Below are 27164 nucleotides of genomic sequence, written 5' to 3'. Positions count from 1 at the left end.
ATCAGAAAGTCAATAAAAATTAAATTTTTATAAACTTATAACATTTCTAGGGCTGTGAAATTTCGAGTTTTTTTTCACAAAAATTACTACTTTTAGACTTTTTGTGGTTCCTGAGCAGATTTACATGGATTCTTATACACCCTTTGGGCCAATTTTTTTTATAAAAATGGCAATTTCCTAAAAAAAATTAGGTTTTTGACGAAATCTTGATGAAATTGCCATTTGCCAAGGGATTTTCTTGCACGGAATGCACGCCTATTTTTGAATTGGAATTGGAGGATTGTTCAATTTTTATTTTTTCTGAATTGTAAAATTTTAACAAAGAAAACTTTGAATGATTTTTTTTCTCTGTTTTTATGACTTGAAGCCCGTTTTTATCACAACTATATAAGAATCGTAACTTCCTTAACCTTTTTTTTAGTATTTGCCCTTCTTGACTGCCATCGAAACGGAAAAGGCACGAGATTTTTCCGAGTCGCGTAATTATGGGAATTATTTAAAATGATCAAGAGTAGCAACTAACTATGCTGGATTTTTATTACGAAGAAAAAATATAAAAAATACACTGAAACTATGACTTTACTAATCACGTGGTAAAAATAATCATGACTATAAATCCGTTCAAAAATAATTTCAGGCTAAGAAATCTCATTAAAAAATAAATCGTGAGAGTAATATCCTGACGCGAAACACTATTTCGTGCTTTCAGCCGATTTACTGTTATTGGCCGAGTTTTAAACGGTTTCAAGTTAAAATTTGAATGATATTTACGCTCATTTGATCTTCCAATGGCTTATAAAAAATAGTCGATAACCGTCTCTAATATTCAGAGCACTAAAATTCATCTTCTCGGGCCTCATATAAAACTAAATTGATATTCGCAGTATCAGCTGTAGATATAGTTCTGAATCAGCGATCGTTGAAAACATAGTTTCACTCTTTGCCGAGCAAAAGTCGAAAAGAGGAGACGATTGACGAATTTTAAATATCATAAATTACCTGCGTGTGTCCATGTGAGTATTTCCTTTTTTCTTTTGAAGTAATTTCCTAATTCTGTTTGCTGATTAATCCTGAGATTCAGAATTTCTAATTATGTTTTTTTAAACAAATATGCCACTTTCTTATTTACAACTCTATCAACACACTTGAATCTTCGCTCTTTTCAGTGAGAAATGTGTCAAATTTCACTGCAATATGTTTTTGGCATGATCGGCTTAAATATGTCATTTAGCAAGAAAATGGCAGCTAATTATTGCTCCACAAAGAGGGAAACATCTTGTCTAGAGATTTTATTTTCGCATGCAAGTGTCGTAAACGGAGCGTAATTACGCAAAGTGCCGAAAAGACGCGTCGGTTCAAGTGCCACAAACCGCATTGTATAATAATCGTGCTCCATTTTTCCCGCTCTTGCACTTTTCTCTGGCGTCGTCGACGGATCTCGCCAAATTGCATTATGTAAAAGACTAAACGGCTGCTGGCAAGTGTCATGGGAACCGAGTCTGCTTTTCTCATCTCGCGCGCGCGAGATCGGGACAAAAACGCATTTGCGCGCGCGGAGAAAGTTTGCGCGTGTTTTTCTCTTCTTGAAACGCATAAATAATTGTGCTCACTCGCTTGATGTTGTTGTTTGCCTCGGAACCATTAAACTCGCGAATGCGGACCACGCACTTTTCTGCACAAAAATATTTCGGCTGCGGGCCGGGCCTTATTTTCTCCGCGTCCGCTTTTCGGATCGTGCTTCGCCCTTTTTATTTCCTGGTTTGTGTGATTCGATATGTGTCTCGTGAATTTACAACTTTCTTGCACGCCGCCGGTTTCGTGGGAACCTTTTTGCGTTTTGCATCAGACGAGATTCGAGCTGCCTGCCACTCGGCGCGCGCGGTTGCAGCAGCTTTTTCGGCTTTTTTTCCTGCCGGCGACCGCGGTGTGTGCACCAAGGCGTGCTCGGCGTGCTGCCTATACGCACACAAATCGCCTTCTGCGAACACAATCTTTTGATTTCTGCTTATGCAAAAAGGCAAAATCGTGCGCATGGCCGATTTCGTCATACTTTCCATTTCTATTTTCTATAAATATCATCTCATTTGAAAGTTTTTGTTGATATTGCAGAAGAAAGCAACTAGTTATGATAACATGGGGTTTAGCAAATATGGTGGACAGTTGATAAAAAAACTCTCTTGTCCAGCGTTTGGTTATTTATTCTTGAAAACTCCGGAAATTGCCACCGTTTTCAATCATTGCATTTGAGAAAAAATACTCCACCACATTGCTCTGTGATTTGAAATATTTCGAAAAATTACTGAAGAATCCTGAAGTGCCTGCCAATAGGTGGCACTCTCCTCCACCTTTTCCTGATTTGTGAACCTTTCCTTAGTGGCAGTGGCACTTCACCCTTGCGTGAAACGTTATATACACCCTCGCCGCAGACGTTTGTGAATAATTTCGCTCAATAACTTTCATTGCAAGAATGAGTGACATTAAATTATTTCTTGTAAGTGCCTCGATGTTAGTTTTAATAATAAATATTGTATTTTATAGTGCTCGTCAGTGCAATTGAGAACATATATTCTGTTGAGTCATATTATAATTGACTGACCCGGATTAACGGGGTAGGTCTGTTTGTTTTAATTTATTATTAATGAATTGTGATATTTATTTCGACTATTTTAGTTGTATATAATTTTAATGCATGATTCAATGTTATTCTTATTGAATTTTTATAATGTTACAGTCCAAATTACCGAGGCATAAATAAAGGCATACAACGAATTTGAGGGATTTACTTAAGGAATACCCATCAATCCCAACAAGGTGCTTTCTTACACGTTGAATTTAAATTCCAGACAATATTTTTATAAACATTTCTTAAATTAAACAATCCATTTTCAAATGGTATGAAAAATAAATTTTTGTAGAGCTCTGGTGAAACTCACTCGCATGTGAAATGAGTGAAATTCATTGAAACGAATTAACTTGTTGGATTGGCCTTTTAGCTGACCTTTAAAACAATAAATTTAGTGTGCACTTTAACTGAACTTTACCAGAGGTAATAAATTCAATTCCCCAAAGTCATTATGCCGCCTCTTTGACCCATTTAATTGAGGCCATTTTCTTTACTATTTAGGCCACTTTAAAAGAAAGCTATTTTAAATTGCTATTATGACCATTTATCGTCATCTTTGACATCACAAATGCAATTTAGTTATTTTAATGATTACTTTAATAATCAAAGTAATTTAGAATTTTTTCAATTATTTAAAGATTTTAAAATTTGCTTAATGTCATCTTTTTCATGGAGGCATGAACTCCGTTAGAATAAAAATTGCGAGAATATTATCGGCAAAAAAATAGTTAGTCAAATTTTTAGTTTAAAAACAATTTGTTTTAATAGCTGCAACAAACAAAAGAGGACGTTGCTATACAATTTAAAATAAATTTTTTTATCAATTTTCTCCCAAAGTTTAGTGCTTGGCAGATTTAGACTCCTCTCGTCGAGATCTCTTCAATTTTTGGGAAAACTCTTTGTTGTGAAATAATAAGATTTCAAGTCCTACTAATTGCCATTGAAAAGCATACTAAATTTGAAAACGCTTTAGTAAAAAATTACTGTGCTGCTGAGATCAATTTTGGCTTTAAATAAATCCTAGAAGGGATATTAGTTTACATTTGCATTTTGGCAAGAAGGATTTCAGAGGGTTTTTAGTACCACATCCCTTTACAAAATGAAATAAAATGTATCAATCAAACACTAATATTAAATGAATAAAAGTTTCACACGTGCAATTAATTTTATTGTTTTAAAAATATTAGCAATATAGTTATTACTCTTTAATTCGGTTTTTAACATTAAACTTAACAACACTTTTATCTATTTGACAAAATCATTTTGCCAGCGTGCGAGGGAATGAAACAGTGGGGCCGACGTCCCCTGAAAACCAGACAAAACGTAATCAAAAGTCCAACCAGCCAAGAGCGGAAGGTGTTTGCACCTCGGCGGACAGCGAGAGCGTTTACGCAGGCAGCGAGCGAGCAGCAGATCGCGAGACATCAGCAGCTGAGCGTGGGAGCAGCCAGCCAGGCAGCCAGGCATAGGCACCGAGAGCAGAGAGCGGAGCAGTCGGTTGTCGGTCCTCGGCAGGATCGCACGCGCCTACACGGAACACGATGCGCTGACGGCAAGCACAGGACGCCGATGACGACCCCCTGACTGAGGCTGCCCAGCCCCCCAGCCGACATGCGGCCAGCGGCCCTTTGCTGCGGCCTGGCCGCCTTCCTCTGCCTCTTCGACGCAGTGCACGCCAGGCGGGCGCACAAATTCGAAGTGAGTTTTTTCATCACTTTGTATCGCTTTGTAGCGAAATTTTTTTTATTATTTTAAAAATTTAAGTTTGGTTTTGATATCAGATGATTGAATTTGCAGCGGCTTTTTGCGCTTTCGGAGCACTTTTCATTTTAAACATGAATAGATTTTTTAATATCGTAATTCAAACAAATATATAGTACACACGGATCTTATTTTACTATTGAAGTTCATGCATTTTACCTAAATGCAATTCTTTCTTGCATTTTAAGCTTCAGTTATGCAACCTGCGTGACTCGTGAAGTGTACTGCTGATCGGGTTCTTATTGTTTTCCAAGAATTAATTGCTGGTTTAGACCAATTCAAGTGAGCTCATTTTCCTACATTACTGTCGTTTTTCTCTTCTTATAAACAGGATCATTAAAAAAATACACGCAGGTTAATCTTTTAAATTTAAAGAACAATTTTCGTTTACGTTGAAATTTCTTGTATCAAAATAATATACAAACAAGAAAACAAACAAGAAATAAGGGAAGATTTTTAAATTTTTTCTCGTTTGTTTAATTTCCAATGCGATTTATTCCGACTGGGATTTAAACTTCAAGTCAATTTTATTTTATATTAATGCATGGTCTAAGCTTATTAAGTGAAAAAGCTGACACTCATGGAGACTGCATATTATTTGTTATCCCTGCTGGAACAATAAACTAGTTGATAAACTTCTTTCATTGTTTTTTACACTTAATTATTTGCTTAAAAAGTGTAACAATATACTAACATTGGGATTTATCACAGTAATTTACAATTTGATTTATGGCGATTTATTGTGAAAAAAAATCCCCGACAATTAAAAAAGTGGCTCTCCTTTTTTGAAGTAAAAAAATTTAATGCAGTTTGGATGAAACATTGTTTGCAATTTTAAAGATTGCGCAAACAAACGCGCTTACAAACGAATTTATTAAAGCGAAATGCAAAAAAAATGAAAACAGCTTCGGAGAAAAAATGCAAGTTGTTTGAAACCATCTGTCATTGAACCCATGTTTGCAAACTGCCTGCGATTGATTGGCAAAAAGGGGCAATTTTCGTCTCGTTGCTATTTTGACAGGCGCCTTCCAATAATGAGAGTAATTGCGGAGCTCGGTTTGAAGCGAGACAATAATTGGGCTCGGCGAACACAGGGAGCAATTTGCATGTTTCCTTTCCTCTGGTCGCGAGAAAAACGGACGCGCTGCTTATTTTATTGGCGTTTTCGGCGCGCACACACGCATCGACCGACCGCGTTTTCCGTGTCCGCGGTAACTTTAATTGGCGCGCGGAATAATTTCACCTTTCGCTCCAAGGGAGGCGGCATTTTTGCATCATCACCTGCAGAATCAGAGGTCGTAAACCGCCTCGCTCGTTCACACGTTTGCTCTCTTGTGCATCATGCATATTTAAATGCCCTCATTGTTGAAACTTTGTTTCCGTTCAAACCAGAGAGATGAATGCTCTACGTTCCGCCGAATCAGCCAAACACAATCGTAGCTGCACTTTTCTGCAGTTTTGTTTGAAATTTTTACAAATCACCTCATTGTCAGTGCATTTCTTCCGGTGCACGGATACATCCCAATCCAACGCTTTCAAGAATATGTTTTATGACAGGTGAGCAAATCATTGAAACGCACTTCAGGGAATGCATTCATGGCGCCAAAATCCATGAAAATGGTGAAAAAATACAATTTAAGAACAGGGAAAGAGAAATAAATACTAAATACACACTGGAAATTTTGATATTATCAAATGGCTTCAGCTTCACGTGGATTAATTCAGGATGGCTATTAGGCAAATTTTGAAAAAAAAATTAAATGACACGCTCTCGTACTGTGCAGTGGCTGTGCGACTGTATGAGCTGCGGAGAATTTCCTCTCAAAATTTCACGAATAATTATATCCATATATATACTGAACAAATCCGCGCAGATAGTTAAAATTTCAATTCAAATTAAAATGGAAAGTGTTAAGAATATTGGAAAGGCTAGCATGTGTGCGAGAGTGAAAAAAGTCATTCAAAACTAAACGGGATTTTTATTAAGACTTGTTGCTATAAAAGGTGTATCACAATTCAAATCTTTGATATAAGATATAATTTTGTAAGAGACTACAATGATTTTTGTTTTGCTGATGAGGCCTGACGGACTAAATACAGCTACTGTTCAGCACGAGAACGTGTAAGATAATTTTTCTCTTAAAAATTTCACTCTAACTCGTCTTTTTTAGTAAAACCACACAGAGTTGAACTATGGTTTTCTTTTTAATTTCCTGTGTGCGTAATTTTCTATTTACAGCTAACATTACCAATTACTTGTTTCAACGAACCTTGACCAGGATTATTGTGCCCTAAAAGCGTTTATACACAATTTTTATTCAAAAATATTCTTATTCCCATTGAAAGTTAAACTGTCGAATGGCTTTAATCTCTGCGCTGATTTTCTAGCTAGACGGATAGCTAGCGAAATTCTAAGAGGAAAAAACAAATAACAAGCTTTCTCACTGCCATAGTGGCCCCTCAGTATTAATTTTTTTGTCTTCGTTACATGACAATGTTTTAGTTGTAAGACGCAAAGATCTTTTGGTTCCCTTGCTCTACATAGACCTTCTTGCAAACGATGTAACAAACGAGCTTAGTTTCTGTGTTTCTCTTGTAATTAACTCCTAAGAAGAATCAAATCCTGTGCAACCATCTGGGTGATGATTTGTCTTCAAACCTGTGTTCTAAGCGAGAGCTTAACTGATCTCAAACAGGATTTCAACATTTTCCCCTGAGATCTCTTAGTTTTCTAATGCAATGATTTCGTATACGAGTTATAGATTTTTATACAAATTTGCACAAATTTTAATAAACAAAATCACACTTCTTAATAAATTAATTATTTGCCTAGTTAATTTTAAATTGTATAAAGTTCACCTTTCGTTCAAAGAAAAGCAGAGTTTCGGTCTTGAGGGTAATCTCTTGGTTTGGTGAACAAAAATGAATCAACATATAAGACCAATAACGGGAAATTTAATATTGAAGAAAATTTAATTGACACGAATTATACCTCCTGGATTTCAATTTCGAGATAATATTTATATAATGAAATTAACCCTTCGCTCTTGATTAACTTCACATTTATACTAAATGAATTCTCTGATTCTCTGATGCGAGAGACACGTTGACGAACTGGTTTTCGGTTGTGGGAAGGTCCAGCGGCAAAACGGATTTCCTCTCTGTTGATGGCGGGGCTTATGAAATACGGAAAATCCATCATTTTTACTGATAAAAATAAACACGCTGAAGAATCATTCGTATAATTTAAATTGAAACTAAATGGTGCGAAACAAGAGTTTAGGTTTTTTTCTGCCTGGTTAGTGTCGAAAACGGCTCGACAGGCGATTATTCTCTGTTTCGGCGGCGTGTTGGAGGCTGCTAAAAATACGGCATTATATCATTTGGAGAGGGCGTGACAATTTCCAATTTGCATTAATCCGTGCGCTTGGCCGGAGAATAAGGCGAGATGGAGCGGCGGCTGCGGCTGCGGCGTGTGTTGGGCCGATCGCGCACCTGTCCTTGGGCTTCTTTTATCTATCTGAGCCGCGAGTATTGGCGATATTTATTCTATTAGCAGACGCGGCCGGCGCGCGAGATTGAGAGCCTCCATCCTAAATGGCCCAACAGAAGCAATAAGCGTCCGACACTGTTTATAAAATAACACTGCACGCCGCTTTTCATATAAATCTCACTTGAAAAGCGGCTCAAAAGCCGCCACCAGGAAGAGCTATTTATTTTAATTCCCGCGCCGCCTCGGCTCGCCTGGCGCGTGTGCTTTTCTCGCCTTTCTGTCTTTTGTCTGCGCTGACTGAGGCCCGCCACGGCCGACCGGGCCGTTTTATTCACTCCAATTAATCGGCTGCTCGATTAATGCTTTCGCCCCTGCGTTTAATTCTGATCCTCGCTTAAATAGATACACTAATAAGGTTGAATCGCGTTGAAACGCGTGGAATAGAGGTTGAATTTGGCGAAAAATACTAATTTAATCCGAAATAAGGGAATGGTATTTATGGTAGGATATAAATGGGATGAAATTTTGTGGAGGTGTTGACTTAATTACACCATAAAATATTAGGTTGAAATTCCAAGAAATGCCTATTTTACATGGGGCCAAAGTTTGCGATTTTTCGGGATTTGTGGAAAAATCCAGTTTTTCGAACGGTCGTAACTTAGCTTCTGGTTGAGATAAATTCAAAATTTTGGGGTCTTGAATTTAGTTCATAACATGCTGCACAATTTGTGATCATTGACAAACTTTGAAGTCAAAGGTCAAGATGAAAAAACGTGTTTGCACAGTTAAAATAATTACCACATAACGAAGGAAAAAATGTTTTCCAAGTCTATAATGCTAAATTGTGCCCCATTTAATGGAGGATACAAGGTCAAAAAAGTGGCACAGTTTTTTCATTTTCTAGATATTTTGACTCAAAGTTGAAAAAACATGTTTTTTGGACCCTTAAACATGAAGTACCCTGAAAAATTGCTTAATTTTGACCAGATTTCAGCAAATTTGATATTAGTATGATAAATCAAGATTTTCGAGCAGTAGTGGTTTGGGGTTGGAATTCATCCCCTGCCTCTATAGTTGTGGCTTTTAAGGCTTTATTTATTTTACTCGAAATATGAAGTTCTTGGTGTCGATTCATATGTTTTTCGCCATCACAAATTCAAATCTGGACTTATTTTTGTTTTACCTTGCCACGTTTATCACCGAAACAAAAATCTTCGTTGTTATCATTCCCCGATGAAGCAATAAAATTAAAATAATTCGATTCTTTTTGTACTAAATTTATGTTGCTTTAATTTCTTCAATGAACTTATAGTTTAATGATACAAGGGCATCAAATAATGTCATTTAGTTATGAAGACTAATTTATTAATTAAGCGGCTGTTAGAGTTTTTTTTTAGCACTTTGTAGCTACAATTAAAAATCAAATAGTACCAATTTTCTAGAAAATTTGCAGAGTTTGACAGTATTTTCATGGTGGCTTCGATTTCTCTCGTTGAGATCTTTCAAACAGCTTTCGTGGAAATTAATAGTCTTCTTTTATAGGGAGCCTGGAAAAAAACTGAGCTGTAAAGCTATTGACAGGGGATCTGAAATATTTTGCATTAAATCTTAAAATAATAGTTTATTCGTTGGGCAGGCAGCAGTTTTTCATATTTTTTACCTATCATACCTCTTTAGGGCTTAATTATTTAATATTAATGATATGAATTCCTACAAACATGATGAGCAGACAGGAAAGTCTTCTCACGTCATCAACAGCATTGAAATTGATTAAAATGACACATAACACTGTTAAAGTTTTAATATCCGGTAAAACCACTTGTTGCACGAAGAGAGAATGATTTTCGATCATATGAGTTGCTTCTGCTCCTGCAAAGAGCCCCTGACAATGAGGCACACGCGAGTGTGTATGTGACAGTGACAACGGCGGGGCGATAAGCGCCACTTTTCTGATGCCCGATGATGATGACCGCGCGTCCAGCATCCAGCAAACGGGGAAGAGTTAAAAGCGTTTGCTGGTGCCACTTTCGCTGACAACAAGCGATAAATAAAATGAAATAAACGCCGGGCGGCTAGCGACCGCGAGGCTGAATTTCGAAGCTGCGTGCAACCTCGGACAGGGACGATGAACGCGAGCGCCGGCCGGACGCGTCACGGCCGCGCAAAATTGTTTCCTCTCGGCTTCGACTGCCATTTCGCCACGTGAGATTCATTGTTGCCGATATTCACGCTGAAAAAGCGGACGCAGCTCTGATGATTTTTACAATTTTCCCAATTATTCATCGGTTGATTGATGACATATTTAAACTCAGTAATATATATAAATTTAAATAGGGCACCTGAAAGTTGTGTTGAGAAGCAGCAGCTTAAACGGGAAGCATTACATCCGTGGTTCAATCAATACCACCCTTCCTTCCATTGATTTTCTTCAAAATGCCACACTTTTCATACAAATTTCGACTAAAATATTTAATTATTGAAAATTTGTCTTAAAAATAAGTGTTTTAAAGGTGTTTATCAAGCTTCACAAGGGATCTGGACAGTTTCAGACAGTTTTGAGCTCCAAAGACAGTTCCAGTCGATATCAAGAGTGAATCATAAACATTTTATTGATAGTTAAATTCGTAAAATTCAATTTAAGACCATATTAGTGTAGATCGAAAGTTAATGCCACGAAAAATTTATTAAAGTCGATTACCTCGAAGATATTTAATCATTTAGCATAGTTACAACATTTAATTTAATGAAAATTTGCGTGATTCGTGCTCATTGGGAGTCAAAATTATTGCACATATTGCAAAAGCAGACAGCAAGCAGAAATAAATCGTAAATCGAATAAAATTTCCAAGCTTAATAATTTGTTACCCTTGTTTTTCATCCTTTCAAATTTTGTATTGATTGAAGATTCAGGTGAAATGATTCTTAATTCATTTTTTGAATTTAATTGTAATATTGAAATACATGTTTTGAACTTATGCGAAAAGATATAAGCAAAATATACAAATTACAATTTTCAAACAGAAAATCTGTGTCTTCTGCAGATATAAGAATTTGGTTTCATCGCACGTGTGATGAAAATGTGTAATGACAAGCGGAAATTAAGTGTGAAATCAAAAATCTGTCATTGCGAGGCATTAGCGTAGTGAATCGAACAAGATCAGCAGTTTCCTTTCAACGGCTTATATATTCCAAAGAGTCGGAAATTTCTCGGAGAAGGCCGGGAGATAAAAATCGGCTTTTCACACTTTCGTCGTGGGACCGTCGAGAAAGGAGACGCAGAATAAGTCTGTGCGTGGAATAAATGCCGAGGATTATTATTGCATCTTCCGCTCTCATTCAAGGCATCAGATAAAGCGATTCCGCGTAGCTCTCCTCTCTTTCTGGACAGTAAATAATACGCATGCATAGTAGCTGCTCTCAGCTCACTAAAATCAGCATGGAAAAACGTAAGGAGATTACGGCCGCGCCGAATGAGTTAACGAGGCGTGCAAAAAACAAGACTGCGCTGGCTCCCATTCCGCAGCAAAAAGAGCAGGACAGCCAAATTGGGGATAATTTGCTCTAAGCCGAAAAGCCGTCCCACACACGCGAGACTCATGCAGTTAATATTATGCCAAAAGACACGACTTTAGTGCCGAAAGTCACACGAGCTAGGAGAGGAATATATTATTCCGGCGTTGTCTACTCGAAATGACGATTTTTTTGGTCACCAGGCCGGAGTTGCTCCTTCAACTTGTTCTCTAAATTAGGCGATGGCAGTGACATAAGAGCAACACTGTTGATATGCGTCCTCCTCCAAGTGAACTGGCTTTTATTTAAGCTTGATAAAAAAATGCTCGTTCAATTTAAAAAATTGGAGATTTATTCTCAACTATCAATTTTCTTTTTATCTGCTAAATTTAATAGGCATAAATACTCAATTAGTTTGGGTATTTTAAACTGCTCAAATTTTAATTTACATGTATATTCTTATTTAAAAGTGATACATTTTTATTTATTTTGTTTTAAGAAAATAAAATGAACTTGTACTGGAAAATTACTAAATTGCACCGCAAAGATCACAAAAAAATTAATTTTACCTTTTTTCATGGGTAATTTGTTTTATTTCCTGGGCTCAAATTAGAAAATTCAAACGTTTTAATTCATCAAATTTATTTTAAATTACGCTTCATAGCTTCATAATGTCCTGTCAGCCGTTAAAGTAATAAAATGGAATTACATTTTTAATAGTGCAAATTAATCGATTTCTGAGGGTAGAATGAGGAAAATTACGTTGGGGAACCGAAACAGTCGGTTGAACATTTGACACGACGTGCCGAGTGAATCATTTGACTCACCTAATTCGACCCTCAGCAACCATTTGGTACTGTTAAAAATGATGAAATTTCAGTGCTACTTTGTATTCGAGAGGCATTCTGTTTTGCAGAGCAAGATCAAACGATTGTTATAAAGATTTTTCTCCGAAAACGTAATCATTAAAAGAACTACTGTAACTGAAGATTCTTATCCATTTTTGTCCTATATATAATGTAATTTGTATGCATATTGTGTTCCAAACCAGAAATAAAATTAGAAAAAATCACTCAGATGCCGCGTCTGCGTGGCCTTGGAAATGAAAACTTATTTTCTTTTATTTCTACAGTGAAAGAAAATATCGACAATAGTTTTCGAGGTGTTGAGAATCCGTGCCAGTCTTATATTAACCGAAAAAAACATTTAACACTAGCAGTTCTGAGGAATTAAGAATTCACGATAATATTTCGTGCAACAAAGACAATAATAATCTGCTTCGTTTTGTTCGCAAACACGTGCCTCACGCGTCCGCGTCGCAATTATTGTTCTGTCTGTCTTCTTGAATTGAAAATGTCACCTGACGAGTTCGTGTCTGATGCACGATCGTTTTGCACTGAAGGATAACGTGGGGGCGAATCCTGTGACAACAATACAATGAGTCTCTCGTGCTCGGCGCGGTTTTGTCACCTCGAAACGACATACTCCTTCGCAAAAACGATGTTTTTTTGCGTGAGAGGAAGTAGTGATTGAGCATTTTTTGCTACTTTAATTTGCCACTCCTGAGAAAGGCAGCGAAAGCGAAGGAAATCCAATTATTTTTTGGCGCAGGGAACATCAATTAAAGGAGATGTACTGAAGAAGAAAATTTTAACTGTCTTCTTTGGAAATTAAACCAGGTTTTTGTTATATCTTTATTAATTTTAATTTTTGGTAGTTGGAAAAAGGAAACGTTAAATAGCTGCATCTTTTGTTCAATTAAATCTAAGTTATTTTACTATTTAAAACTTAGGATTCCAAACAAAATATTTTCAAAGTATTATCACCGGTCAGAAACATATTTGATGCGTTTTAGGTGCAAGGGTTTAAAAGAGATTTGCGCCTAATACGTCATTTTTAGTAAAATTTACATGCTTTAGACTTTAAAGATAATTATATCTATTTTTTTAAATAAAATATGGAGATTTAAATAAAATTATCCAACGTGATCAGTCAAATTTTGCCCTATAACTCGCCTATGTGAAAAATAATTTGATTATTTACCTGAAGTTGAAAATGACAATAGCATCTTTGAGAAATTACAAAAATTGGCAAAAAGAGCAAATTTTCCTAATAAAATAAAATCCTGAAGCGGCGAGAAACCGTCTAACATCGGCTATCTTTTTCAAGAGATATACATTTGAAGTTTTTAATTATAATGCACCAATTTCACAGTCCCTAAACATAATCATTACTTTAACATTTAATTTATTACATTATTTTGTTTATTTAAAACTTTTGAGACCGGAAATTGCTATCAATTGCTATTTAAAAAGCCTCAATATATTGCAAATGAGAAGTAAAAATTGGTTGCACCAGGGAAAAATTCATTTTTGCTTAGATTTTGGCGTTTTGATAGTGTTGTTGGTTTATTAACCATTGAAAAATCACAATTTTTATTAATTTGATTCTAAAATTTACGCATCAACAACATTTCAAAGGGGTATTGATGTCTCTCATCTCAAATAAATTTTTACAAAATATTATCAAGCCTCTTTTTGAACAGCGTCTTTTTTAGCTCAGCATTAAATCCTTCTGGATTCCCTTTTATCGAAGCTGCTGAACAGAGAGCCCGCGCGCAATTTAGAGCAAATGCAAGGAAACAATGGGCAGAGGCGACGGATGATTCACAGTCGGCACTTGAACTTGGTCCAGCTCTTGATCGTGAGCCGCGGCAGACAGCACGCGCGAGCGCAAGCCAGAAAGAGAGTGTGTTTCTTAATTTTCTTTTTCGGCTTTAAACAGCCAGGAGACGATCGACGGTGCTGCGATTTAGGCAGTGCGAGAGCGCAGAGAGTGAGTTATTTATTCTCTTTGTCTGTTTTGCAAACACACGCACAGCGGCCCTTTCAACTGACAGCCGCCCTGCCCGCACAGGTGTGGATAAAACGTGCTGCTGGGCCACACAAACACTATGTGCGCCGAAACCGAATCAGACGAAATCTTTACACAGACGCACGAGCAATTAAAATGTATTTGAGCTCTCTCAAATATTTAAATTTGTTTTATTAAAAATGGGGAAAACTGCGACTCATTCAATAGAGACATTTTTAGAAATATAAAACAAATTTTATTGAGGAATTAATTGGCGACTTGATTTGTTGAGCTCAGTCATTAATTAGCGGAGAGTTTGATAGAAAAAACACTTGAGCTGTGTGTCCGGCCGGCTATTTCCGTCCTGAGGCTGTTAATTGCACGCTCGAGTTGCAGCTCTCTGTGTGGTCCTGGCCGAGAAACAAAGACTATGAGTTAAGATTATTTGTACAAACTCGTCAGCAGCCAACTTTAAGTTTTCTGCAAGTGAAGATTGCCGCTCAGACTACTCGTGACTCGTTAATTTTCTTCTCATCGCATGGCTGGTGTCCACGCGAAAGTTCTAAAAATTCCTTTGGAGATGTGAAGGACTCAACAAATAATCCTGATCAGAAAAGACAAAATTAATAAAACATTTTATCACATTCTTCTATTAATACGGCTCAATGTAGACAAAAACAAACGATCGAGTTTAAAGGAGCAGTGCAATCAATTTAGTTTTTTCAATATTTGCAAATGACATAAATTTATCCTTAAACTCAAGCGTCATCTGTATGGGAATTGCTTGGAACAGGAAATCGGAGCAATTTTTTAAATACTCTTCATTAGAAATCGATGAAAAACGACACACAAGAATTTTATGTAGACTACGAAATAAATAAATGACTTTAGGAAGAGTGAAATTTATTAAAGACAATAAACTAGAAACTATCAAACAAAAACATCATAAATTGAGCTCAATATGCTATTATAATTTTTAACTTTTTCAAATACCACCACCAATTTTTAGTGAATTCCGCTGAGCAAATATCAACTGTGAAAGCAATTTCTGAAAAGAACTGAGGTAACTGTCTCAAGCAGAGATTTTTTACCGCATTTGCATTTAGACCTTGCGATGTAATTGTACGTTGTAGCAAGAATAAACATCAAGTTCCTTTTTCTATATTAAAATTGCGCGTTTCCTGGCGCTCACTTTGATGGGCAGAGAGATCTGCGATGCTCATCAGAAGTAGCTGTTAATACAGCAATGCTTTGTGCTTCCGAGCGAAAAGTTTGCTTTTTGTATAGGAAGCACGGCCCTCACTGAAAACGACACTTTTCACGCCGAGTGCCTCAAACTCCGCACTTTAACTGTAAACCAAGCAAAATTTGAGCCACGCCTTCAAATCAGTGCACTCACCTTAGTCATTGTTACAAGTAGTGCACTATGAAAAAAATTAAATAAAAAATGTTTTAACTATAATTTTATTAGAAAAAACAAAAAAGATTAATAGTTAAATAAAACCAAATATTAGTAAAATTTTATTAAATTTTAATATTAAAATTTAAAGTTTTAAACTTTTTTTATTAATTTTGTATTAAAACTATATAAATACAAAGTTTTAAAAAATCTATTTTTACTTTTTAATTTAAAATATATTTTACAAGATTACCTAATATAATTCAAATATTGAAAAATAATCATGATGGATTCTACAATCTCTTTGTTTCATAGAATTTAAAATTTTCACTAAAAATAAAGCGATTCATTGAGTTATAGCTTGCATATTGTTCCACATTTCGGAGTTACGAAGATTAATTATTATTTGGCGTTGGCAGAATCGTGCAGTTGCAGTGGAGAATCGGAGACAGGCGCAGGCGAAACAAAGCAGAATGTGTTTAGAGCGGCCAGTGTGTGTATGCATGCATTCAATGTCCTAAATAGCGCGTCTCCCTCGCAGTCAGTGGCAGGATAAATGTGTGTGTATCAAAAGGGTCCTCTTGTTAGACGCGGACGCAGCTGCACTCTCTGCCGAGTTAAATTAAATAATGCTCTATTTCTCTGCTTATCAAAAATTAGCCAGCCACTGGTGATTTATAATTCGAGATAAATTCACTGCGAGCTAGCTGCATGTGGCCGGTATTAAAGGAAAGTTTTTCTTCTATTCACCAGGACTAATTTCAACAGACAAATTAGATTTTTTGGAGCGCAGCGATTCTCTGCAGTTTTTTTTATTAATGCGAATTAAATTTATTTTTTACCTCAACCAAATTAAAAAAAGGAAATAAATAAAAAAAATACCAGAGTGCCGTTTAAATTATTTAAATTTCAGGGAAAATCAGCTTCATTATTAAAATGCCAATAACTCAGCAAGCATATGGTCTTCATATCATGATATATTTAAGTAAAAGGGAAATTCACCTCATTATTCGCGAAAAAAACATAGACTAATTTTTCATTATTTATTTATTTTCATTTTGAGAAAATGTGTGGAGTTTATATTTTAATTGTTGATTTGATCATTGCACAAAACACTTGCTAGTACATAGATTCAAAATATTTTGTTATCCTGTAAAGATCAATATCAAGTTCTGCACAGCCAATAGAAATAATTTTAACAGAAAGAGTAGATATAAAAAATCTGATAATAAAAGTGTTAAATATTTTCGAGAAATTTAATTACGATCGTGTGTCTGTGTCTTTTACACGAAGTGAGAGTTCAAGAGATCATTACAGTACTCAAGCCGTGTCTGAATAATCGGGCTTAATGTCACGCCATGGCGCGGATTATCAAAAATCTCTCACACGAGCGGAGAGAGAGAAGCAATAGGCGCGCGGTATTCGCACAATAGAGAGCACGTTCCGCAAACAAACGTGTGCTGACGGAAAATTTGCACGTTTGCCTCGTCCGAAGAGGCAGCAGCAGCCTAATAAACGCATGTTCAAAAGCCAAATATTACCTTTGCGTGAGTCGAGTCAGTGAGAGTTAGAGCGAGAACAAAAACAATGAATTAAATTTGCTAGAATGGTTTAGCATAGAAAGTGAAGATATTCGTTAGCTTTTCACTGAATAAAATGTGTGATTTTCGCCATTTCCACTTTGAACCAAACAAATTTTGGAAAAAAAGACAACGAGTGTTGACATTGCTGAAATGTCCTGAAATTATATTTATTATTACAACAAATGCTGATGAGAAGGACGGCGGTTGGCCGTTTTATTAAAGAATGCCTGAGAAAAAAATGCCACTTCCTGTGACTCTGTTATTTTATTTCCTGCAAAAGTTGTGTGAATGAGAATGAATGAGCCCCTTGAATAATGTGTGTTTTCATTTGTATTCTAAACCAAAACCATCAAATAATCGTTTTTTTAATTAATTATTAGTAAAGCTGTTAATTATAGGTGCCCTGCCATAATTGTTAATTATTGTGAACTTGGTCAGAAATTAAAAAAACAATCAAATTTTAGGTGGATGTCGAAAATGTAATCCACGTGTGGCTGTGAATTAGCACAAAAATCACTCTCAAGAAAGCTGTGTTTTTGTTTTTGTTCCACTGCGTGATTCGGAGCAGGATGAGATTGATCAAATTCGCTCATCAACCCGTTCCATAAAAGTGGCAAAAAGTGCTATATTTTTATTTCCTTTGTGCCGTCCTATCGTTCTCGATTATGAAGAAAAAAAAATCATGTTTTTGTGTGCGCGATGACTCGTATTCGTGCGGTGGCTCACGGCAAAAGATCTCTCTCGTTTCCTATGATATAAAACAGGGGCCAGTCCGAGATGATGATATTTAGGTTAAATTTTTATTGCCGGTGGTGCCTAACTCGAAGCTTCTGACTTGCGCCCCGGCAAATGCGTTTGGAAAACGATCAGACAGCACACGCGGGATATAGGATATCTCAAAGGAGTCCATCAGAAATAATTCGGCCGCGCGTCGATTTCCATGCTGAAAACGCGCCGAGCAGAAGCGCCACTCTAAATATAAATATAAAAAAGTTTAGCAGCTTCATTAAAAGACACACACGCGCGCGCACAACCCGCGGCGGCTTCAGATAAAATCCACTGCGGTGAATTGAGTCTTCTTTTAAAATTGTTCCAAAGCACGATCATAACTGTTACTGCATTTTCCCTTCCAGCTTAAGATAATTTGCATAATAATAATTAAATAAGAAGTTTGCAGGTTAACAATTTTCTAAGATAATATAAGTGTGTTGGATTATTTGAAAATATTGGTAAATTTATAAGGTTATTACGTTGTTGATGATTTTGTTAGCAAGTAAAAATTTAAATTGCAGGTGAAATTATTTAGATTAAAAATTGATAATTTTGACGTTTTTCTGCCAAAATTTTAGCAGGGGGTTTAAAGGGCTGGGAGAGTAGAGCACAACCCAAATCTTTCAGTTCATTAGGAGAGGTCAAGACGAGTTCAATGGTTGCCAGTTTTTGCAATTTTGACAGCTACAATTGAAAAATTATTGTTTTTTTTTAAGTTTCAACGTGGAATAATTCGAAAACAAGTGCAAACTATATGCTCTACTCAACCTATATATCGGGAAATTTGGCGCTCATTCTATTGGGAGTAACGAGAGGAAACCAATGCACAATTCCAAATTGAGGACCACGAGAAGATGACATGGTGCATTCCAAATCTTTTCCAAAAATGCACTGTAAGAAGACTTCAGAGTTTTTTAATCAAACTCGACAAGATTCGGCGAATCCTGCCCGCCCTATTTCATCACCAAATACACCAATACAAATTTTTTCACAACAATAAAAATACAAGAAGCCTGTCAACGCTCCTATTTAAAGAATACAACCAACTTAAATATAACTCAATCTCTTGATCTTTAGAACAAAAGATTTTACAGCACAAGAATAATTGAATTAAATTCTCAATCTTGACAGCTTTATAATTTTTAATGCAATGTATCACTGTCAAAATATTTCCAAGTAAAGAACACGCCCGAAGCAAATTTAAAATGCTCATCTTCGCATTGTTTCCGTTGTATAGTTGAAAAAAATAATACCTCTGTACGTTGTGCATTACGCACAATTAAATATCAATTTTCATAAGGAATCCTGCTTCATTGTTCAAAATCCTGACGTGGATTATCACCTATTGTGTTGTGTTTCGGCGTGTTCGGCCTTGGCTCCGGCACATTACCATATAAAAAAGAGTCGCGGCGAACGCAATTAATCAGACACTCCGAAACACATGTAGCTAATAATCGCAGCTCGCTTCCTTTCATGTCAGGGCTGCTGATGCACTCGTACCGTGAAATTAAATGCAATCTCTCACTCGCCGAAAAATTGCGGCAACCAGCACGTGGCGATAATGAAGTGATTGAGAGTACTCTTTATCATTATGCAAGTCGTCTGCCCTCTTTGTTTCAGAAGCGAAAGAAAGGCTTTTGCTAATTGTAAGTGCTATCGCAATTTAAATAAATTCTGCAACGAAATTCACACCAGCACTTCTTATCACCCTGAAATGTTGAAAACTGATTTTTTTTTAAATTGAGAAAGTCTGCCAAGCAAATTCTGGGGAAAGGCATTTTAAAACAATCAGATGGTCCAGAAAATTTAGTAACAATTAAATTTAACTTTTAAATAATAATTGTTGACAGTGGCAAAAATGTACTCTTGGCCAGACCAGAAGATTAATTTTGCCCTTCATACGTGTTTTTAAAAATACACTAAACATTGAAACGTGTAACATATATTTATTTCATATAACTCTCAGCAGTTTAAAATTAACTGATTTTGGATTCCGTCCAGAAAAATTGTTATTTTACTGTGTTATATCACGAGTTAAGCAGGAATAAAATCTATTTGGTGCCATCACGTGTTATGCAGCTTCAAATTTAACTATATTTCTATCTCGTTCTAGATTGTTAACAAAAAACCTTTACGCGTGCCAAATTAAAAAAAAATAGATTATTTAAACCTATAATGCATAACTGCATTTTAATTTGACCAGGTGAGCTTTCCCGGAAAAACAAAAAACTACAAATTTCTCCAATTAAAATGAGATTTATTAGAAAGGTGAAATTACCTTCCGGAAGTCACATATCTTCATTCAAATATGTGGCTACCCTTTTTGTTTTTAACCAAACTCAGTCTGGATTGCAATTTAACGCGACGATCGCGTGTGCACTTCATGGAGATGTCATTGGGAACAACACGACGTGGGCTGCTCTCCTTCCCAAAATGAATTTGTCACGCGCGCCTCTCTTGTTTATTTGCGCGCAGTTTCCAAAAGGCGTCCCGCGGTGCTTTTCTCTTGTGTGTGTCTCTCTCTGACAATGGCCGAACACTCCGTTGTGATAACGCGGCGTGCACTCTGTTTCCGCACAACGCATCCTCTTTTGCACACTTTAATCAAATAATTGTGCTGCGCGCGATGAGCACAGAAATCGCTGCATGCGCACAAAAGGGACGAAAATTTGGAGCGGATGAAAAACCGCATCGCTAATATTATATACCAGCACACCTCGCGCCAAAAGTGTCGCCGGATTTTGGTGAAAATCTGGTTTGTTGCTCCTCTCTGCTTCACACTCGTGAGAACATTTATTGTTCGCATGAGTTTGTGGAAATTAGGTTGTTTCTTCGTGTTATTAGAGCTGTTTTGCATGAGATTAGCGTCCTTTTCCCAATAAATTAACAAAACAGATCTAGTTGTTCTTAAATAAGCACTTGCTTGCATTTTACAAAATAAAGTTATAAATGAGAAAAAACAAACACCTGGAAAATTAAATTCGACCAATAAATTTTGTTAAAAAAATGTATTTTTATTCTTATTTTTCATTGTGATTATTAATTTGTAATTTATCTTAGATATTTACGTCACGTACATATCTAAAACGTACTTTAAAGACGTACTTTAATCAAATATAACCCCTTAATGATAAAAAACGAAAATAAATAATTATGCAAAACTAAACTTTCTTTAGTAAATTCAAAACTTATGTCGATAAAATTAACTTTGCTAAAAAAGTATTGTGCACAAATAAAAGTTAAAAGCATCAAGCACTTTTGAGATCCAATTTTTGGAAAAAACGACTCGTCGTCACAAGTGAAATTCACAAATTTTGTTTTTCAATTTCTAAACGCCTCTCTCTGATCTCATTTTAATATTTCTTTTCCTCTTTAATTTGGGGCTCGAAATACCTTGCAGCATTTAGCTGCATTCTTATTCTCGATGAATAGAAGTCGGGTATTAGATCGTGGCGATAATTAAATAAAAAATTGCAAAGAGGCTCTCAGACGATGACAGGCCATTTTCGCCGGCCGCTGCTCTCGGACAATGGCAATCGGGATCCCAGCGCTGCGCGGTAATGAGAATGTCAAAACGTCAGTCAAACTCGGCCGCGCGCATTTTGTGCAAAAATTGCTCGTCGCGAGTTCAAAGAACTTTTGCTCGGAGCGGCGCGGACTATGCTGCTTAATCACTGTAATCGCCGTTGCACAATGCACTCTCTGCAATCATTATCGCTCGCGGTGCAGCGCTGTTTTTCCTCTCTTTGTTGTTGGAAAAGGATAATTCAATTTGCCAAGCACTTGAAATGTTATTTGCTCTTTGGTGTGCATTCAGGTTGAAAATCCTCCACGCGCGAGGAAATTTTTCTAACTGCTTCCCGAGAGATTCTTGCGTCTTGAGACTTTTACCTCCACTTAATTACGAGTTTCTAATAAAGTGTTTGCATTAATTTCCTCATAAATTTTAAAATATATAGGAGCAATTTTTTCTTTAAACTGAAAGATGAAAAACTTGAGATTTTTACAGCAAAAGGAATCATCAGGAACAACAGAAACTATTTCGTCTCTCTTCTCACAACATTTACAAAACCTCTTATACATTTAAAAAAAATGTTCTTAAGATGTCCTCTACTACGAATTTTCATCTCGTTTCAGGTGACGGAACAGAACCTGAAAAGATTGCTGACAACGCACGAGTGGAAGAATCTGTTTGGTCCAGAGGAGGAATTGTTCAGACGTGATGGTATGTGCGCGAATTTCATTTCCACCGCCTTATTTGCGCGTGGTAAAAACACGCGTGATGGCAATTTCTTGCAGTATTTCACGTTTTGTTGGCATTGAAAAACGCCCGAGCGCACCTTATATTGAAGTGTGTCGGCCAATTTATCCAGTCGGAAATTCATCGTGATTAGGCGGCTGTCAATTTCGCGTCGGCTCCGTTTCTGAGGTGTAAACAGTTTATTTTATTGCCATATCATTATTTTGCAATTTATTTTCTCTTTTCCTAACCTGGCAGATTTAGTGATTTGCATGTTTCAGATATATGAATTATGTGTGTGAAAGAGAGAATGGAACTGAAGGCATCCATTTTTGCGCAGCACACATCTTGAATTGGAATTTTTTCTTTAAATAATTTTTCTAATAAATTGTAGAAGAGTTAAGGATTTTAATTTCATCCTGCATATTCAATCATTTTTAATTAAAAAAAAGGAAACATTGAACTGAAAATGTATGAGCAAATTAAAAAATAAGCAAATACACACGCAGGCAATTTAAATTGCAATTTAAAAAATATTGAGTCATTTTGAGATTGTTTTATTTTTTTATACTAGTAAAACAAACATTTGTTAATATTTTGAAAGTGATTATTGCAGTTGTGAAATAGAGTAAGTTATTCTTCCCATTTGCGACGGTAAATTCGTCCAAACGAAAATAAATGTGGGACAGAAGAGCCTCAGTCTTGTTCTGGATCTTGCAGAGTCAATATTCGAGAAGATGCGTTGTGTCGAGAGGCGTAGAGTAATTTGGGAGGGAGCAGCGAAAATAAAAAGTGCAATAAAATCGGACAGAGCGCAAGCGGCTTGTATTCATGGCGGTCACGACTTTATTTGATTTTAATGAGACCTATTTGCTCATGAATGGGCCAGCGGCAAATGAGAAAATCGCATTTCACGCACACACGCACCATCTGCGCTTCTCCGTTTCGTCTCAGCTTTGTTCAAAGACAAACAAATCGGAAAAGCAGAATGAATGACAGGAGAATTCTGGAGAAAACTCAATGGCAGGCGAAGAAAATGAGTTTTTTTCTTTTTGTGCTCACGCTGCGTGCGCTTGCAAAATATCCTCCTCATCGCCTCTGTGAGCACTAATTACTTATGCCAGATAAACAAACACCAGCAGCATTGTGTTGTCTGGGCTGCAGAGCGTGCTCGAGCTCCCAGCTCCCATACCCATAGACAAGTCCTCGTTTAATTTCATCCGTCTAGTCATTGACATATTTTTTAAAAAAAATTGGCGCTCGAAATTTTCTAACCAAATTTTTTTATGATACCCAAAGATTTATTCTTTTTTATATTAAATATTTTAAGTTTCACTAACAATGTACGTTAAAATTATTGTTTAATATCAAACAGGTCATCTTTCAATTCTTCAAGCCTCTATTCAAATCTTAAAATATACAAACCTGTGATTAGGACAGAGGTACGGTAGCCGAATTACTCTGTAGACAATTCGACGCGACGTGCCGAAAATCGGTGGAAACTTAAAAAACAGTTGTTACCACGGCGGGTATTTGGACTATACCTGGCCACAAGAACGCCACCGACCAATCAGAGCAGAGAGTGGTCCTCTGATTAGACGCAGCGCTGGTCAAAAATCGAGACAGCAGCGCCACAGCGACAGACAGGGGAAGCGAGTCAATGCAAGCGATGAGTCTAGCTGCTGACTGACCTGCATCTTGCTCCTTGCGCTTGCTGTCGCTGTGGCGCTGCTGTCTCGATCTTTGGCCAGCGCTGCATCCAATCAGAAAACCGCACTCATCATAGATTGGTGGACGGAACTTATTACTAACCAAGAATTAGGTTTTTTGACGTTTCTGCCAGTTTTCAGCACGTCTTGTCAAATTTTCACCCGAGAGATTTGGCTATCTATCTAGAAATCTCTCAGGAATCGATTGGCACTGTCAAAAATTCATTTCCAGTGCTGCTTTAATAGAATTTGAGTTCTCCCCTGTACTCTGATCCGTTCTGAATTATAAAAAATCTATTCAATCAACTATCACATTATAATGCAGGTTGAGAGACACAATAAAAAGCTCTAGCTTTCGTGATCATGCGCTCGATCCGGATGGCAATTATGCGTGTTTGCCTTTGTGGCGGCGGTGGGTGGCGCAATTAATTTCGAAAAGTAGGCTTCCCGGCACGGCAGAATTGAAATGCGCTTTGCAAATAGAGCATGACTCTTTCCAGTTCCAGCACTTCATTCCGAAGTAAATTGAACGGCTAGCTCACACATTGTTTATTCGCAATGAGAAAAGAAACTGACCGCGCTCAACGTTACAACAATAAGCGGCGGCTGCTCTCCAACTCTTCTCCTCCTTTGCTAACGAACTCACGAACGACGGTAATTGAGATTTCATTTATTTTTCCGCCGTGACGGCGAATCGTGGACTTCTGCAGTCGCTGCACATTTTTTCCTTTTTCTAAGCACTTTGATGGAATAAATGGTTCACTACCGTGAGATTACCCTGGTTTAGGAATGAAACTACTTGCCGTTGACTTGAATTGTATTCAACTTGTGAGAGGAAGGGATATTAAGAACTCAATTTACAAAGATCAGCGATTCATTGTCTATAACTAATTGGGATATTTCTAAACTCTATTTGGACGACACATCTTAACTAATTATGGACATTTTTACCCTTCGAAAGTGACATTATTTTTGCACTGGAAAAATGTAAAAATTTGAAACATTTTTTGGCTATCCATGTTAGTTTTTTGTTTATGAAAGGTTAAAAAAAATTAAAATGTTGTTCTGTATAGATGAAAAATTACAAATATGTTCCATTAATTTATAGCTGAATTTTCGTTCCCAGAAAAACATGAAAAACATTTCAAGTGAACCATTCAATTTATCCCTTAATTAATCTCTGAAAACGCCAGAAAACAACTTAAAATCGCTTTTAATTGCCGAAAATTAAGGTTTTTATTTGCACAAAATATTTAAATTCGCGTAGTTGTTACAGGTCACGCGTTCACTAGGAAAGTTCCCGCATCGTGCCCTAAAATATGTATAAAATAGCAGCGCATCTTTAAATAAATACCCTAAACTCTGCATTTTATTCTCCCAGAAAATATTACTTGATATCAGAATATTTTAGCAACTGATGGACGGCGAGTATTTCTGTGGAACTTTTTTGGCCCTAAAATACATCAAAATGAAATTTTACCTATTTAATATTTTAATTTGACATCTTGGGTTATTTTTAATTACTGCTTTGTATATTTATTACTTCGGGTTATATTCTTTTCTCATTTTATCGCACCGTCCTTGGAATTTATTCAAGTCGTAGACCAGCCTAGGTTATGCTCCTCATCACAGATTTAGTCGAGGATAAAATTCCGCTGCGATATCATCTCGACGAAAGAGACACGCAGTCATAAAAATTGAGAAAATATAATTGATTCTATCATTTCCATTTCGTCAGAGGCAAGTGAAAAATTAACGTCAAGAAAAAATGTTGCGCGAAATTTATTAAGCAATAAAGTGTGAGAGCTAAGAGCGAAAGATGAGAATTTCTTTGCAAGGTGGGCCTGCAGCACATGAATATGCAAATGAGTTGGTAGAATAATTTTTGAATTAATTACGCTCGCGTGTGCGTGTGTTTATTTTTCGGCCCATCGGATCAGGATTTGCATTTACCCAGCGCAGCGCGGAGGCCCATAATGCAAACCGCAAACACGTGTATGAGTTGCGATTATGTCGCTAAACGGCGAAGGCAGGGCCAGCCTCCCGATTTATTAAGACAAACAGACAATAGGGCAAAAGCCGGCACAGACTAGACCAGGCTGCGGCGGCTAAATCTATAATTAATGGCGGTCATTAAGAGATGGTTAGCTAGTTAGGCCCAGAGAACACGCCCTGCATAAATTTCGGCGAACAGTCATGCCTGTGGCTCGGTTCGTTCAACTCGTCCTTACGCATCATTTGAATAAATCTGCTTTTTTATTCACACACACACGCTCGCCCATCAGTCAGAGGCGGCAGCTAATGGCACGATTGATTTGCTCAAATCATTATTACGCAAGGCTGCAATCCTAACTTGACTGGGCTGCGCACGATACCAATTTCTTTGGATTGGAGTACCGTTTAGGTCAAGAACAGGATCGGGAGCCGTGTGAAATAAGTGTTCTTGGATTGTATGCGAGATAAATTAAATTTACATCAGAATGAAATTGGATAAAGCCATGAGATACACGTTTTACCAGCTTTTAACTCTATCAAGTTAATTTCGCTTAAAGTGGATCGACACAGGGCGACAGTTGAAAGTTATTAGATTTTTTGGATGCAACAAGCAGTTGTTTGATAAATAATTTGTTCTGCAATTCGCAATAGTCAAAAAAGGACCTTGCTACAGTGCAAATTCTCCAATATTTACAGTGCTTGACCACATTTTCTTGGCATATTTCGATTCCTCTCGTCGAAGTCTATCCAACATCGTATGAAACCTTTTATGGAAACTCTTTGATGTTAAATAAAATAGAATTTCAAGTAAGGAGAAAGTCCTCACCATTTGTAAAGGATTCTAACTATGCAGCCACTTTCCACAAAAATTTACTTAGGTAAAATTTGGCTTCTTCTGATTTCTAAGGGATGAGTTCATGTATTGGCAACAAGGATTTTCCATGATTTTGCAGCATCAATCCTCTTTAATTATTTGTCGCACTATCAGTGTTCCACAATGTGCAATAATCAAAAGAGGACCTTTTGCTATACAATAAAAATTAAATTTTTGCCAATCATAACCAAAACTTACAGCGCTTGGCAGATTTCGATTTCTCTCGTCGAGATCTATCCAACATTTTGTGAAACTCTTTTTGGGGAAACTTCGTTGTGAAATAAAATAAGATTTCAAGTAGGGAGACAGCCTGACCGTATTTGAAAAGTATGCAATCACTTTACTGAAAAAAT

General features: G+C 36.7%; 1 protein-coding gene across 2 annotated transcripts in view; it reads left to right on the top strand.

Annotated features, from left to right (window-relative positions):
* Positions 1-4087: 4087 nt before the first annotated feature.
* The window catches only part of LOC135938661 (A disintegrin and metalloproteinase with thrombospondin motifs adt-2-like), a 33886-nt gene continuing 10809 nt past the window's right edge, over positions 4088-27164 (top strand). Inside the window, exons 1-2 of one of the 2 annotated variants that reach the window (XM_065482482.1) lie at positions 4088-4321; positions 22131-22218. In XM_065482482.1, coding sequence (XP_065338554.1) covers positions 4235-4321; positions 22131-22218 — 175 coding nt within the window. In that variant the 5' untranslated portion in view covers positions 4088-4234. The remainder of the gene's footprint in view (positions 4322-22130; positions 22219-27164) is intronic. The other variant, XM_065482481.1, reaches the window with a different exon arrangement.

This window comes from Cloeon dipterum, chromosome 3, assembly GCF_949628265.1.
Source record: "Cloeon dipterum chromosome 3, ieCloDipt1.1, whole genome shotgun sequence".
Lineage (NCBI taxonomy): Eukaryota > Metazoa > Arthropoda > Insecta > Ephemeroptera > Baetidae > Cloeon > Cloeon dipterum.
Note: the sequence above shows the minus strand (reverse complement) of the source record. Positions and strands in the feature narration are given on the sequence as shown.